The sequence below is a fragment of the Rattus norvegicus genome, chromosome 5, assembly GCF_036323735.1.
Source record: "Rattus norvegicus strain BN/NHsdMcwi chromosome 5, GRCr8, whole genome shotgun sequence".
Lineage (NCBI taxonomy): Eukaryota > Metazoa > Chordata > Mammalia > Rodentia > Muridae > Rattus > Rattus norvegicus.
Genome location: NC_086023.1, coordinates 78023725 through 78041451, shown reverse-complemented (window position 1 = coordinate 78041451; position 17727 = coordinate 78023725). Strand labels below are relative to the sequence as shown.

Here is a 17727-nt window from a genome sequence, read left to right as displayed (position 1 = left end):
TTTATTTCTTGCATATTTGTATTTTAATTGCTTTCTTATGGAGGAAGCCCAGTCCTTAAATTTATAGTGACATACACTGATAATTTCTCTCTCTCTCTCTCCTGCCTGCCTTCCTTCCTTTCTATCTTTACTCCTTTATGAAAGTATGGCAGCCTTTGAATGCAAGACTGATGGTATGTATCATGGGAGCTAATTTAAGGTTTTTTTGAACTATACTAAACATTCTTTTTCCATTAACTTTTTGAAAACCTGCCTTGGCTATAACATAATCAAATGAGCTGAGGTGCTGTGAATTTCTAGTAATTTCCAATAAGTATGTAAATTAGATGGTAGCAGTGGCAAGCTCTTCATGACTTTAGAGTTAACTTTAAAAATGGTGGTGATGCACCAGTCAGGATGGCTACGATCAAAAACTCAGGTGACAGCAGATGCTGGCGAGGATGTGGAGAAAGAGGAACACTCCTCCATTGTTGGTGGGATTGCAGACTGGTAAAACCATTCTGGAAATCAGTCTGGAGGTTCCTCAGAAAATTGGACATTGAACTGCCTGAGGATCCAGCTATACCTCTCGTGGGCATATACCCAAAAGATGCTCCAACATACAACAAAGACACGTGCTCCACTATGTTCATAGCAGCCTTATTTATAATAGCCAGAAGCTGGAAAGAACCCAGATGCCCTTCAACAGAGGAATGGATACAGAAAATGTGGTACATCTACACAATGGAATACTACTCAACTATCAAAAACAATGACTTTATGAAATTTATAGGCAAAGACTATACATGGACTGACCCTGGGCTCCAACCTCATAGGTAGCAATGAATAGCCTAGTAAGAGCACCAGTGGAAGGGGAAGCCCTTGGTCCTGCCAAGACTGAACCCCCAGTGAACGTGATTGTTAGGGGGAGGGCTGCAATGGGGGGAGGATGGGGAGGGAAACATCCATGTAGAAGGGGAGGGGTAGGGGGTAGGGGGATGTTGGCATGGAAACCGGGAAAGGGAATAACAATTGAAATGTAAATAAGAAATACCCAAGTTAATAAAGATGGAGGGGGAAAAAAAAAGTAAGCAAAAAAAAAAAAAAAAAAGGTGGTGATGGTAAAATTTCAGTAATGAAAAACAGACAGTGAAACAATGTTTTCATGGCAACCGTCAGCCATGGCAAAAACCCTTCTCCGGTGTAGCCTTCTTCAAACAGGCTCTGTGTGTGAGAATATGCAGGCAGGCAAGGGTGTGGGGTATGTCTTTGCATTCACACTCTTACTCTTTCTGTAAGTGGAAGAGGAGAGGACAATGTCTCCTGTAGCCCAGGCTGGCCTCCAGCCACCACGAAGCCACAGATAACCTTGCATGTCTCATCCTGAGTGCTGGGGTTCATGTGTCCATCATGCCTGATTCATGCAACACTGGGGATCAGACCTGTGGATTGGTTCATGCAAAGCAAGCACTCTAGTCCGGGCTCACACACTTGTTCTTAACTGCCACCAACTTGAAATAAACTGTAACTTTGTAAAATGTAACCATTAATGCCATGACCACTTCTCTGACTGTTTCAGTAAAACTGCATCCAAATTGTCTTTCCCTGTCCTGTGCCCTTTCTGTCTTCTTTCTCTTGAACCTGCTCCAACCAGCCTTCAGTTTTGATTACGCCATCATTATTAACCATCATTAGCGACCTTCTTGGTACTAAAGGCGCTTTTTTTTTTTATTAACTTGAGTATTTCTTATTTACATTTCAATTGTTATTCCCTTTCCCGGTTTCAGGGCCAACATCCTCCTAATCCCTCCCCCTCCCCTTCTTTATGGGTGTTCCCCTCCCCATCCTCCCCCCATTACCGCCCTCCCCCCAACAGTCACGTTCACTGGGGGTTCAGTCTTGGCAGGACCAAGGGCTTCCCCTTCCACTGGTGCTCTTACTAGGATATTCATTGCTACCTATGAGGTTGGAGCCCAAGGTCAGTCCATGTATAGTCTTTAGGTAGTGGCTTAGTCCCTGGAAGCTCTGGTTGCTTGTCATTGTTGTTCATATGGGGTCTCAAACCCCTTCAAGCTCTAAAGGCGCTTTTAAAAGTTGTTTCCAGTCTTGACTCCACTCTTCCACTCACAGCAGACCATGTCACTGAGACCATGGAAATGCCACCTTCCTGTGCTCAAAGACAGCAGCAGCACTTGTAATTGTATTGAGCGGCCACTGCTGTGACTACTGCACGAAGCCCTTTACTGTCCCTGCCTGCCCTCTGGGTCTCCAGATACCACCCCTTTTAAAGGGCAATGCGCCTACGATCTTACTTGCTTCCGTCATCCCTTCCAGAACCTAAGCTCAGTGAGGACAGAGAATATCTTTTCCCCTTTGATTCACTGATATGTCTCTACTACTTCAAAAAGCACTGATGCATAACAACTATTTCATGTTTGCATGAGTTTAAGAAAAAACAGAAAAAGTACAATACCACCCTAAGGTCCGTAATTTAGCTCCTGACAGCTACCAATAACCAATGGTATTTGTCCTTTAAACCTTATCCCAAGCTATCACAATTACATAATTTTACATTATCTAATAAATAATGAATGCAAACAAAACACATATGTGTATATTATGTGAATATTTTCCTAATATTCAATGAAAGCAAACTGAAAAGAAAAAAACAGGAATAACTGGAGGAAACCTGTTTGGAGGAAGCATAAAAGTTAAGGCCTTTGCAGTCAGGTTGCTTTGGAAGAACTTTCAGTGGGCACGGGGTGCCTGAAATCTTAGCCTTTGAGAGGCGGAGAGGATCGCAACTGCACAGCTAGAGTTAGAGTAAAACCTTGTCTCCAAAACAGAAATGAAAACCAGTGGACGAGATAGCTCAGTGGGTAGACACTCCTGCCTCCAAGCCCGATGACTGAGTTCAATCCCAACCCCCACACGATGGAAGGGGAGAGCCAATAAGGTGTGCACTAACCCCCCACAAGCACCCCACGGCATTTGCACGGCCCCACACATAAACACAAAATAAAAATTTACATGTGATCACTTTAGAAAAAAGATGTAAGAAGAAAGAATTTTAAGTGCTGACTCCATACTGGAGGAGCCAATTTGGAAGTCGTTTGTGAGGGTTAATTGCTGTGGTTTTTGCTTGGGAGATGATGGTACAGGGCTTTAGTCAAAAGACCCAAGTTCAAATAAAAAGTCTGGGCTATGTTTCAAAGGATTGGCAAGTGAATACAAATTTTGCTCTTCAAGTTGAACGGCGCGTCTAATGTATCATCTTTATGATGCTCTAAACAGCTAAAATGAATTGGCTATTAGTCTCAATCGAGGCCCGGGTGGTGCAAGGTTTTGTTGTTTGGTAGCAAATTATACATATTTCACATTGTGTTCTTTCTAACTAATACAATTTTTTGAGATCATTTGGTAGCAATAAAGACAGAATATCCTACTTTTTGAAATGGAATAGGCGTTCACTTTTTTGTATGCAATGTAATTTGTTTTATTTTCCATGGCGTTGTGCTATTTTAAATTTTTTTTTTTGAGCAGACAGTACTGTGAATGATTGCACGTCATTTTGTACAACGGGCAGAGACATTTCTAAGATAGGTGCTCAGAAATTAGGTTGCTACAGTTTATGTGTTAAACTTTACACGTATGTCAGAACGTTCTGCCTGCATGTATATCCGTGTTCTGCATCCACACCTGGTACTGGAGGAAGCCAGAAAAAGGTATCGGATCTCCTGGAAATGAAGTTACAAACATTTGTGAGCCGAGTGCCATGTGGGCGCTAGGAATTGAACCCTGGTCTTCTGGAAGAGCAACCAGGGCTCTTAGCCCCGAGATGCCTCTCTGTCCCTACCCTTCATCCTTGATGCATTTAGGAAACACGATTGGTGTTGCTTAGGTGTTCTGTGCTTTAAGAACTCACTGGCTTGGCCTTTGTCATAGTTGAGCCACCAAGTTTTCACTCAATACCCTTGGTTAAAACAACATGGTTCATGCAGGAAAAAATGGCTTATAATTATAGAAATGGAGTTCTTAACCATGAACACACCCTAACACCTATTTCTCAATTGAATTTTTTTCTTTTTTCTTTTTACGTTTTTAAATCTGTTGGTTTTTTTTTTTTTTTTAAGATTTTAAAGGTTTTGATAACAGGAGATACCTTCTGCACACAGCTATCATATTATAGCAGAACAGACTGTACCTCCCTCCCACTCTGTCAGGAATCTGTGCTTTGGAAAGGCCAACCCAGGACATCTGGAAGCCAGAGGAGACACAGCAGATCTCCAAAACAACAATTGCATTGACAATTTCAACCATTCTTCCTTTCATGTCTTTTGGACCACTAGGAAAAGAATACACGTAAGAAACATTTTAGGTTGCAAAACACACACACACACACACACACACACACACACACACACACACACACACACAATTTTCTGGATCTGCTTTTGGACCAAGCTCTGATTTTCTTCCCCCCTTTTGGCAGGGAGGAAAAAGATGAATAAGTGAAATTTCCATTATGTTTCAATTCCTTTGAAATTTCCCTCTAAGTGGTTCATATCGTGTTGGTCCACACAAGTGTTTTATAAAGTCCAGGGATTAAAAATCCACCAGATTTTGTCTTTTGCTATACAATCTTTGAGCGTTTGCAGTCAGATTTCAATACTTGGCTAGACCGCACATAGTTTTGGGAGAATCTTAATTCGTAGCTGAAAATTAAATATGTTGCAAAACCAGTTCTAAACTTCCTGTTCATGTTGAACTTTTGAAAGGGAAAGATTTGGGGGGGAAAGTCAGTTATCCCATTAATGAGATAAATATTATTCAAATCACCTTGGTAACAGCTGGGCTACAGTCACAGTGTAACTTTAGCATTACTTTCTAAGTTAGCTGATGTTAATCTGGAACTGACAACAATAATTTTCCTGGGAGAGCTAAGGGTTTTTAAGAAAACCCTTTGTAAGGCTATGGGTGGCATTGATGTTTGACTGTTGGTGGACGTACACTCTCGTAAGTCAGCCTTAACTTCTACTACACCGTTACTGTGACACAGAGGTGGACGTGCTTGAGAAACCATACACAGGGAGGAGGAGGGGGCAGGGAGTGACCCTTCTCAACATGGTTTAGACTACCATACAGTTTGTTCTCTTGAAGGTAAATTAAAGAACTTCCTGTGTGGTATGCTCGCAGAGAGAAACCTCAAGGTTCATGAGTGTCTTAGGGGCTAGTGGAAGTAGTGCGTGTGCTTAAAAGGATGCAGGGCCCTGTGTATCCTGACTGGATCACCGTGCTGCTTCTGTCGGACTATTCCTGTGCTTTTGGTTTTCAGTTGTCCATGTGCTTGTCTAACGGCCTTTGCCTATGTACCAGATTGTCATCACTGGATGTGTAGGTATAGGTGAAACATCAATTCATTAGACATCATCCCACCAAGAAGTCCTCTGTTTAGATTTTTTTTGCTTGCAGTGGGAAGTCACCTCCCGAAGCACCTCCTCCAATGTGGTTGGAGGTGATGTGACAGCTCACATGGAAGCAGTGTAGGAAACAGGAAATAAAATGGTTTCTAAGGGGTTCTAGTTGACAGTTTTATAGATGGCAGACAGTATTTGATTAAGTCAGTATGTATAAAGATAATGTGTATGATAAATAGATAATATATAAAGTATAAAGATACTGTTCACTGAAAAAAATTAAACATCTCTTGAAATAAAAAAATAAAGAGGGTTGTTTGCCTGCCTTTCTTTGCCCATCACTAACAAAACCCATGAATTATCCAGCAACAAAATGGGCCAACAACAGCTAAGAGACCCAATATCGTATTTGGAAAAGAAGTCTTAGAATGCTTTCTTAGTTGCCAAGTAAAAGCAAGTTTTTGAAAATACAAAAGAAAAATGAGAATCAGTCACATCCAATATCTATTGTAAAAGCAGTCCATAAAGAACAAGAAAAAATAGAGAAAAAAACCCACTCAGAACAAAGATGGAATATTTCTTAGTAAAGCTTCCCAACAGAGTCCAAAGAGCAATTTTGAACAAAGACCATATCTATGAATTGATGTATCAGTGACCTCCTAAATTGATAGGCATGTGTAACGAAAAGGGTTGATGAACAGACCTTATTGTGGGATGATGTATGCTCTTTTTATTTACTTATTTTAGGAAAAATTAATTCAACAAGTCTTTTCAGATATAGCCTGACACTAGAGAAAAGTTGTAAGCAGTGACTGCCTTGTAAATAACAAGACAAGACAACTGGGATGGCTTCACCCCTGAGGGGTTCACGGAGCTGAGAACTTATGAAAGGGAGTTTTGACTTCATCGTGGAAGGAATCCGGAAAGTAGCGTCAGGGTTGGGGTTAGGTTGAGGTAGAGGTGGATAATCACTGGGACCAGGGTTAGGGGACGTGGCACACTGAAAGTCATTGAGAAGTCTGTATCCAGGAGTCTTGAAGTCAGTGCCATGTGACACTGCATATCAGCAGACAGAGTGGACGTACCATATCTGCAATACTCCATCCTTAACACGGTGTTCTGAGAGAAAACAGTTTTCAGCTTATGCAAACGTTCTAGAAAGAATGCAGCTGCATAGACTCTTGAAAACGGGGGAGGGGGAAGAGAAAAATTCCATAATCCCCTGGACTGGTGACCAAGCGTTTATCACAGGGGCCTCTGGGAGACATCTCAGAGCTAGACAATAGCATTCCATACCTACACATCTGGTGACAGCAATGTCTAGACTGTAGAGTGTTTCTTGAGGGCAACATTAGACATTTTATCATTCAAGTAGCAGAGACATGACTGGGCTGGGTCTTCCTGAGCTTCTGACCCATCCTGCTTGTTGGTTCCTTAGACTCCATAGGCACTCCTAACAGCATTTATCAAGGCAGGTTAGTTTATGCTGTCGTAATGAATGCATTTGTAATGTGTGATGCCCCCTTGTATGACCTGTAGCATCTCTTCAAAGACTTTACACATGGTAGCGTACCTTCCAGATGAAACATTGCAAAAGACATGTTTTTTTTTATGTGTATGATTGTTTGCCTGTATGTATGCGTTACATGTGCATGCCTGGTACCCACACAAGTCAGAGAAGGTCATCAGATTTCCTGGAACTGGAGTTACAGATGATTATAAGCTTATAATCACCATACACTCGTGCTGAGAATTGAATCTAAGTTGTCTGCAAGAGCAGCAAGTGCTCTTAACCATTGAGCCATCTCTCCAGCTCCCAAACAAAATGTAATGGCCTTTTATTTTACTAGCTTTTTTTTTTCCTTGTTTGGAGTACTGGTTATTTGCTGAGACTTGCTTACTCTTTGGAGAAGATATATTGAATGTCTATTGCACACCAACTACCCTTCTACATGCTAGAGAGAAAGACATGAGAGTGAGGCAATCCTTCTTCCATGAGGAGTACACTCATGTCCATAAGCAATAAACATAAGCCGATAAATAAGATAATTTTGGACATACACAGGGACACGAGGATAGTGAAGTGGAGTAATGTGGTAGTGCCAGTGAGAGTGTAATGACCATTCCTCTCTGTTTCAGATTTCAGTGTGTTATTAATGCTCTTCACCAAAGATAATGGCAGCTTGAATGGCCAAGGACAGCCTTTGAGAGTAAATGGTATTTAATACTAAGCAGACATGAAGAGCCCCAGAGAGGGACTCCCAGGTGAAGGACCTCTAAAAGCAAAGAGATTAAAAATAGCGGTTGTGTGGGTGGAACCTCGTGAGTGAGTTGAAATTGATGGAGCCGAGAGGATGTGAAGAGGCAATGATGTGTAGGACGTTATAGACCACAGTCGTGACTTCAAGCAAGAAGGCTTTGGAGGACTTTAAGTAGGAAAGTAACATATTATGAGTTGTTGTTTAAGAAGTCGTTCTGGCCATGGTGTACCTGCTGAACCTTAGGGAAGGATCATGGTGGGAGAGGCATTGGTTAGGAGTCTGTTGTAGGAGGCATTGATCATTTAGCTGGGGTATTGACAGTGAGAAGTGGTTTCTATTGGCTGTTCAGCCCAGCAAATTTCTTCCACAATAGAAGACACTAGCATATACCTCATGTTAATTGTGTGTGTGTGTGTGTGTGTGTGTGTATTCCAGGGTTAAGGTTTAGAGCCTGTACTAGTATCCAGAGAATGTGTGGAATACTGCCGAATGCTGAGAAGAGTACACAGCATCAGAGGGAAGGGGTATTGAGACTCTCTTGAACGGAGGATAGGTTACAGTGCTAGATCAGGCTAGAACTGGAGGACTGTGACCCTGGTGTGGGAGTGTTAAGAAGAGAACATAGTGACTGCTCTGCTCTGCTGTGGAGATCAGTGTGCTGTTAAGTCCCATGTAAGTGAGCTCTTGGGAGTGAGTAGTGGAAATACCGGGCCACATTACACAGTAGATGAAATCATGAAACTCTAAGTGTCTGCCATTCATCATGGAGCGAAGAAGGGGATGTGGGGGCAGGGGTAGCAAGCTTGCAGGCTAGCTAGCTGGGTGTATGCTGTAGCGAATAAGGAAGGCCCTGCCTCAAACAAGGTGGAAGGCAAGCACCAACACCTGAGATTACCCTCTGATAACCACACATGCGCTATAACATGGCTGTAACCATGAGCACACGCACTCACAGACACACATGGACATATGGACACACGTGGACACACACACAAACATACACAAGGGTTACAAAATAGAAGTAGAAATGTTCAACATTAAATAGGTGGAGTAAAATTGGTATTAAGATAGATGCTACAACATGGGGATGGAGAGATGGCCCAGCAGTTAAGGATATATTTTGTTCTTACAGAGGGCCTGGTTTTGATTTCCAATACCCATGTTAGGCAGCTCACAACTGCCTGTGACTCAAGCTCCAGGGCTCAACACCTCTGGCTTCCAAAGGTCCTTACAAACATGGCATTCACTCACACAGACAAGCATATACATAATTAAAACTAAGACCTTTGTGTAAAAGATAGGCATAAGCATATGAATTATTTCCACCATACAGGGAAAATGATTTATGATAATCAAGGTTAGTCTTCTAGAAAAAGCTTCCATCTCAAAAGGCTATCATAAACTGGGACTGGTGACATGGTGTGGGTCCCAGATGCTCAGGAGGCTGGGCCAAAGGATTGCAAATTGAAGGCCCACCTGGTAACTTGGTAAGAATCACCCTCGAAATTATATTAAAAGACATTGAGGATATATCTCATTTGTATAACATTTGCTTAGCACTCATGAGGCTCTGGGTTCAATCCCTACTGTTGCCTAGAAACACCCCATATAGTTACATCATAATGACCTTATATAGTTACATCATAATGACCTCATACAGTTACACCATAATGACCTGATTTAGTTACATCATAATGACCTCATATAGTTACATCATAATGAACCCTTAGCTAAAGGACAGATGAATAAGCTTTAGTCTATCTGTGGTTCACTACCTAACCGAGCTTCCTTTAAGATCTGTTAGATAAGAATTGATGCAGCAGAATCAAAATGAACTTTCAGAAGTTTGACTGGATTCTGGGATACAACTGGCCTGCCTAAAGGGAATACACAAATGCAATGTCACTAGGGGAAAACTAGTCTCTGAAATCCTGGTTTGAGAAATGAAAAGAATCAGGTCGCGGAGATGTTAACTTGGGTGCAGGGCTGATATAGAATTGACATCCCTTGACTTATTCCAAACTTATGGAATTCCTGAGTATTTTTTGTGAAAACACAATTTTCCCAGCCCAGATTGGAACTGCTTTCTCAGCTCATCAAGACTTTTGGGCTCTCTTCCTAGGGGTCTTCTCTGGCCACGGATGCCTATTTTTTCTTTGTTTTTGGTTTCCTGTTCCATATAAAAGCAAAGAAGCAAAGATCACCCCGTTAGGAAATAGCCCTTCCAGAAAATCGGCTGATTCGGAAGCAGGCAGTGAGCACCATGCAGCAGCTGGTGGGTTGTGTAGACCTAAGGGAATGTGTGGTCATGTGACTGTGCTCTGCTGCTGTGACCTCCTGTGGTTCCAAAGCTGCCCCCTTCCTCCCTGCCCCTTGCACCCACTTTCCAGCACCTCTCTTTCCATCTCTTTTGCAGGCACCAGGCCTCCCAGATTTTGTATAAGAAAGAATCAAAGCTTGTTCAAGGAAAGGCAACCCTTAGGCATGTTTTGACTCCATCTTCCACTGTGATGTGACAAGCCATGGGGAACTTTCTACACACTGAGAGGCAAAGATCCCAGGACTCAACCTTTTAGGAGCCTAGCAGGGTACTGGATTGGCCTTTCATTGATGGAAATGGGGAGCAATGGTGAACAACTTCTTGCCCTACGCTGCTGCCCTGATTCAGGCTCTACTTGTTCTTGTTCTAGAAAATAGAAATACACATATGAATGCACACACATATGTGTCCATACAAACACATGGACATACATACACATTCACACAGACACACACTGACACAGACACATACACTCATACAGATAGAGACATGCATACTCACACATACTTACACACATACACACTCACACACATCGTCACACACAGTTCACATACGCTCACATACAGTCACACACACACGTACACACTCACAGACACACAGACACATACTCATACACATACACTCACACACAGTAACACACACACATGTATCTATACAAACATATGCACATACATACACATTCACACAGACACACACTGGCACAGACACATACACTCATACACACAGATACAGACATGCATACTCTACACACATATACACACACACTCAGTCACATATAGTCACACACAGTCACACACACTCACACACACTCACAGATACACAGACACAGACATACAGTCATAAACACAGACATACATACATATTCACATATACTCATAGATACAGACACAGACTCACACACATTTTCTCTTACACACACAAACACACACAGACACAGTTACACACACACACACACACACACACATACAGACAGATACAATTCTATTTATGTCCATCATTCCTATCGTTCACTGACACTGATCTGTATCTTTAGTGGGAACCTGGCAGTTAAGGCCAGAGAGATTAAAATGGAGGTCATTATTCGTCATAAGCCTCATTTGCATTATTGTTACGTGTGATAGAGGCGAGAACCAATGCTGGCTGGAGAGCGAATGTCTTAGCCAGATATAGTAGGTCTTCATGACCTTAGCCCTCGTATCTCCTGCACCCCTGGTTTTACAGTATGTGGCCACTCTGTGTTTTCTCGCGTTCATACTGTTGAATACCACTTTTCAGGTTTGTGCCTTGGTCTGTAGAATCTGCCATCAGAAGTAGGCCAGAGGTAAACAGCACCAAAAGCTGTCTTCCCTCTGGAATTGTCTATTATTTTTATTTTTCGTCTACTAGAGTGTGGCACTAAGGAGCTGCAGAACCACGGGGAGCGGTGTCTCTTCCCTGTGTACCTTCCTTCTCTTCCTTCTTCCTTCTCATCTCCACTCTGAGTCCTGGGACTGTGTCAATCTGTGTAGTTAGTTCTGTAAATGCCAAGTCTCCGTGGTTCATATCATGCTTCCCTGTTTGTCCTTACTGAGGATCCACCCCAGAGCCTGTGCACAGGTTTTCTCCTCTGTGACACTGTGACCAGATGGAGTCAGGGCGTGCACACTGTAAAGAGGGCATCTGTGGGCATGCACAGTGTAAAGAGGGCATCTGTGGGCGTGCACAGTGTAAAGAGGGCATCTGTGGGGTAGGAAGAGAGCTGTTGCTCCTCTGCTTTACAGATAGCGACGTAGGGGTTCGTTCAGCTCATCCACACATCTTACAAGTGCACATCCAACACTACAGTCTGGGTATGGCCTGTGACGCACCTCAGGAGGATGATAACTCCACTCAGAAGGAAGTCGGGGACTTGAACAAACTTGATTTCAGACTATGCATTCTCTACAATTTAGAAGAATGATCACCTTAAACTTTCCAGACCAACCCCCACCGCCATCTCCTCTCCTGTAATATACTCTTGTCTTTGGTCAGTGTGATCCAGGACACACCCCAGAAAGAGAAGGGAAAGGGGTGAGGAAAGGTCACTATGATCACTTTTGTCCCTCCCCTTCCTCCCCTCCCCTCTCCTTCCCTCCCCCTCCCTCTCTTCTTTCACTCACTTGTTTGTTTTTGAGACAGGGTTTCTCTGTGTAGCCCTGGCTGTCCTCAAACTCACAGAGATCTCCTGTCTCTGCCTCCCAAGTGCTGGGATCAAAGATGTGTGCCACCACCACCCAGGCTAATATGATCAGTTTTCAATGTGGATTTCTGAGACTGTCTATTGTGTCACTAAGACATTTGATTGAATCATGAAGATTCTGAGACAGTGTGGTTGGCTCAATCACAGTTATAAAAACAGTTCCTTCAGTGAAGAAGAAGGGAGAGGACTCCAAGTCCCTGCATGAAGTGTCCACATAGGTTAGCTTCGGTCAGACTGTGGCATTTCCCACTTCCTGTGGCCAAATCTAACAGGGTGCTTTTTTCTTTCTTTTCTAAAAATGAAGTCCAAAGTCTCTTTTTTAAGGCCATCTCTTTTCTAAAAGGATCTTGCTCTTCTTGAATCTTTGCATTTTAAGAAATCATGAACAACCCATCACAGTATTTAGATCCTCTTCTGATCAAAGTCAAGCAGACTAAGCCCCTGCATGGGAATAAGGGTATTTCATCTCTGTTGCCCACAGGGAGAAAGAGGTGGTTTTATTTAATATAGTATCTGCCTGTGCTTGTAGCCAGCCAAGCTCTGAACTTGAAATCAATGAGAGCTTTGATAAAGGAAAAGGGAAAAGGATTGGTTTTCCATTCATGACAAGTGTGTGCGTGTGTGTATGTGTGTCTGTGTGTGTATGTCTGTGTGTGTGTGTGTGTCTGTATGTGTCTGGGTATGTGTGTGTGTATGTCTGTGTGTGTGTGTGTGTGTCTGTATGTGTCTGGGTATGTGTGTGTGTGTGTCTGTGTGTGTGTGTGTCTATGTGTGTCTGGGTATGTGTGTGTATGTCTCTGTCTATGTATGTGTGTGTCTGTGTATGTGTGTGTCTGTGTATGTGTGTGTCTGTGTGTATGTATGTCTGTGTGTGTGTCTGTGTGTGTCTGTGTATGTGTGTGTGTCTGTGTATGTGTGTGTGTATCTGTATGTGTATATGTCTGTCTGTGTGTGTCTGTGTGTGTGTGTGTGTTATGAGCAGATGAATAATGGGACTGTGCATTTTTCCATCCAAGCCTGTTCCACCCTGAGAATAATTTCTTTCCTGGCTTCTCAATGAATAAGGCATTATTTCTGAAACCCAAGAGGCATTCCTTTGATTTCCCTTCAACTTTCTGAGTGACTTTCAATAAAGGAAATTTAAGGTCTTGGAATGAAGGCTCTCTTAGCATTTTTATCGAGGGTCAGATAGTGCTATGGCTATTATCTGCTGATATTTGGAATATTGTTTTCCCTCTCTGAGGAGTGTTGAAGGTATTGTATTTATAAGAAAAACGAAGCACCTTGGATGGTCTTCAAAGTGAACAGCAGTCTAAACCAATACACATTGTGGTGGTTCAGAACAAAGAGCTTTATGGGGTACTTTTCTTCTTGCTGTATTTGTATTTCCCTGCTGAACGGGTGCAAAAGGGGGAGGGGGGAGCTCACATTCAAAATCTCATTCCTTGATACTGGTCCAAGCTAAAGACTTGGTCGAGGCCATCACCACTGTGTGCATCTGAAGATTCAAATGCATGCGTGGGTTCTCCCTGTTCACCCTCTGTCACTAAATAGTGATGATCCAATGGGGGCCTCTTAGCTGAGGTGTAATGGCACACACTGCCCCACTAGATTGCTTCCTTCAGTAGAAGACCTCTATCCCATGGTAAGTTAACATTGTCATCAACGTTAATTAATAATTTCATGGCTTACATGTTCCCTCAGACCCAGATGGAAATGGATCTCAGAAACTAAGTAAGAGGGGATATCTTTTTCCCATCTGTATCTCCAAACCAATTATAATTATAGAGAAATCTGAATAATTCTGTGTAGTTGTGGGTGAGAAAGCAGAGATTTGACCTAGGCTAGAGGACAGCTGAAACATGAGATTTGGTAAGAAATGCTTGACTCTATAAGTTGCAAAGAGTGGACGGACAGTACAGTGCTTCAGGAGCGTGGGCGCCAGAGCCAGGCTCCAAGGGCAGAGAATCTTCGAGAATATTCTTTACCACCTTCCAGGTTCCTGGTCTTTTAAGCAAGGTAGTTAAATCTTTTTGGGTCTCAGTTTCTCTCTGTCTGTACGGTGGACTTTGGGTTTTCCTGCTACATGTGCAGATTAGGTGACTTATCCTTTGTAAAATGTCCACAGGAACTGTGACTGTTGGGTTAAAAACTAAAGCGTCCATCACTGGCAGCTGATGCTTTATAGGTCACAGCTTGGAGTAACAATACCGTAGTTGGGGTTGTTAACATGCACTGGGCGATTATTTTCTTAGCATCCATTTACAATTTATAACCCGCCCCAGGAGGTAAATAGACTATTTACCCAGGTCTATTTCTTTCAAATGAGGAAAGTGAGACAAAATTCAATTTTCCCAACCCACCACCCAGTTTTCTAAAATGGCAAAGTGATGAGTTGTGCATTGATGAGCAGAAACCAGAATCTGCACCTTCGCTAAATATGGAAGGGTATGTCATTAATGTCTAACTCTTGGCCCCCAAACATTCATACCTAATGCATTTTCTCATGGAGAATTTTTTTAAATCAAATTGAGTGGTCTGCTCAAAATGATGAATATTATCCATACATCCTTGGATTTAAGTAAGACTTGAGTCAACAGCATATTGTTAAGGTGACTATTGCTTTGAGTTCAGAAGCGAAGTCTCCGGGATTGGTGGCTCTGGTCTCAGGGTTTGCAGAGACCTGAGATCCTCTCAGGCTGGTCACACGCTTCCTAATGATATTTATTGTTCTCCTTCTAACGCTCTGATCCCTCCCCTGTCGCCGTAGGTGCCTTTATTGTCTGCTGGACTCCGGGATTGGTCTTGCTACTGCTCGATGTGTGTTGCCCGCAGTGCGATGTCCTGGCCTATGAGAAGTTCTTCCTCCTCCTGGCCGAGTTCAACTCGGCTATGAACCCCATCATCTACTCCTACCGCGACAAAGAGATGAGCGCCACCTTCAGGCAGATCCTGTGTTGCCAGCGCAACGAGAACCCCAACGGCCCCACGGAAGGCTCTGACCGCTCGGCCTCCTCCCTCAACCACACTATTCTGGCTGGAGTTCACAGCAATGACCACTCTGTGGTTTAGAAGGAAGCCAGCCGGCCTTTGTGGATCTGTGAACCCCACCCTACCCGCATTGCCAGGGCAAGGTGGGGCGCCAGAGGAGACGAAGACACTCCTGTACTTAACACTAACCAATGGCAGTATTTGTCCCTAGACCCAAGAGACTTTAGGATGAACTTGCTTGGTAGCCCCCATCTTCTCCTTTGGAAAAGAGAAGGGGACCGTCTTGCAGTGGAATTCAGAAACGGACTCTGGGGAGACCGTGTATGTAGCCTTCACTAACTAGACTTAAAAGATTTTATGTGGTTTGGCCTAAGCCAGAAAAAAAAAAACAAATCTTCCAAATCAAGTACACAATTCACACAGGCTTCCCCTTTAAAGAACAAACAACACATTGCATTTATTAATAAGTATGTATATGTCTGACAGCATGTTTGTGATCGAGAAGACTGCTAAACTGACTTAGATGAATTTTTATCCACGATGGAGGAAAACTATAAATTAGAATGATTTTCATGTTTTGTTTAGAAAGCAAGCATGTGATGTGTGTATGCAGTATGCCTTTCTTTAAAGATAAAAGGATACTATTTTAAATCTTCTAGGGAATAGAAGAGTCTAGTAAAAAAAAAAAAATCAGTATTCATTTAGGCTATGGAAGAAACCTACCAGTTACCTTTTAAGTAATGAGACACACATGAAAGGCAAAGGAATGTGAGCTTGTCACCCAAAGAGTGTGTACTCTGCAAGCTTTGGAGATGAAGTGCTGTAGCGTTGTCCCTGCACAGTGAGGATATCCAAGTTCGTTCTTGGTGCCAGAGCGTCGGTGGGATTTGTTTTAAAGCCTGTGGTTTTCCAAGTTATAAAATAATACTTACTATAGAAAACTTGAAAATTGCAGAACTCTGTGAAAAAAGGAAAAAAAAAAGATTATCGATATTATAACCAGGAAGTCACCCTCTTTACCAGCTCACGAGTGTATGCCTATAGATATATATATATTATATACCTTTTTTACATAATTGGGTTGATATTGTAAAATGTTTTGTAACTTTTTCTTTCAGAATTGCCAGGTTTTTCTATGGCATTTTTTTTAAAAACAGTGTTAGCGGCTATATAATATTCCATTTAATGGATGCAGCCCCTGTTTATTTAACCATTCCTGTATTGTTGGCTAGGTTTTTAATTTTTTTCATTATTATAATATCGGAAGAATCTTGTGTACATAAAGCGTTGCCAGTACCATTGATGATTTACTTAGGAGCTATTCCCATGAAGGACCTACTTTTTAAAATGTGAAATGTCCTCAAGTGTTTTCACTTTACAAAAAGGGATATTCTACTTTCAAACTGCAGGGGTGGCCACGCTGACAAAAGCCTGGGAAACTACCTTTTTACAAAAGAAATGCAGTGGCTACTTTAGTTGAGAATGAGTTCTTGACAAGATGTTTCCCAATAACCAAGATGCCCTAACGTAACTAGCAAATTTATTTTAGCGTTTTTTGAGGAAATGGTGATCCCTTTCTTGAATGTTGGGTAGAAGTAAACAAAGACATCAAACATCGAAGTGAATCCAGCGTTGCTGTTCCAAGTAGCCTTGGTGGGGCATGTTAGCAGCTGGCTCCTGTGTGATCTCCAGCAATCAACCAATTGGTGCCCTATGTTCAGAGATGCCCAGTACAGTGTCCGGGCGACTCATGTGTCTATTGTCGTGCTATGAGGAGCAAGGAGGAAGAAGAATAGTCCTGAAGCAGGTGTGGGGAGGTCAGGAGGATGTCTGTGAGAAGGAAGTCCTGCAGAGAGTGGCATTCTGGGGAGGAGGAAAGGCAGGGTGTGGCTTGTGTCTGGGTAGAGGGTAGGCATGTGACGTGTGCCTGGTGGGAAAAATAAGTAGGTGGAGAGCCAGTTAGCAGGAAAAAGATTTTGCTCCATATTTACCAAAATGCAAAGAAATTTATATTGGAAATGAGTGAAATGAACTTGGACTTTTATTGATGCCCTTTTTATGGGGGATGTAAGGACTTTAAATTGAAAAGCATACTAATTGAACCTTAATAAATCATTCTCAATCAGCCTTTGGCGATGTGAGAGGCTCTATGCTTTTTCCGTTTTCAAGAAACTTGTGGTTTGTGCTGTGCTTTCTTCCCTCTCCGACCTTTAACAGTCTGAGGTGACCCAACAGCTGTTCTTCTAGCTCAGACACTGGTTCCTGAGGCCCCCGACCCCTGTGAGATTCATGAGAGACATGTTACCTCAACAGAATGATCACATGAGCAAGGTATTTTCAAGAGATTTTGATTATTTAATTTGAATAAAATGTATGTAATATATAAGATAAAACAAAAACTAGCACATCAGAATTGGGCAGGAAAAGATCCTACAAGAAGGCACAAGAAACACAGACCAACTTGCTTACACACTCAAGAATTCCTTAAAACCACTAAACCGGAAGCCACGATATGTATGTAAAGGACCCAGTGCAGGCCCT

General features: G+C 42.5%; 1 protein-coding gene across 12 annotated transcripts in view; it reads left to right on the top strand.

Moving 5' to 3' along the window:
* The window catches only part of Lpar1 (lysophosphatidic acid receptor 1), a 122933-nt gene extending 105620 nt beyond the window's left edge, over nucleotides 1-17313 (top strand). For all 12 annotated transcript variants that reach the window (XM_063287075.1, XM_006238195.5, XM_017593125.3 and 9 more), the window contains one exon: nucleotides 14966-17313. In XM_063287075.1, the coding sequence (XP_063143145.1) occupies nucleotides 14966-15267 (302 nt within the window). In that variant the 3' untranslated portion in view covers nucleotides 15268-17313. The remainder of the gene's footprint in view (nucleotides 1-14965) is intronic.
* Nucleotides 17314-17727: the final 414 nt, after the last annotated feature.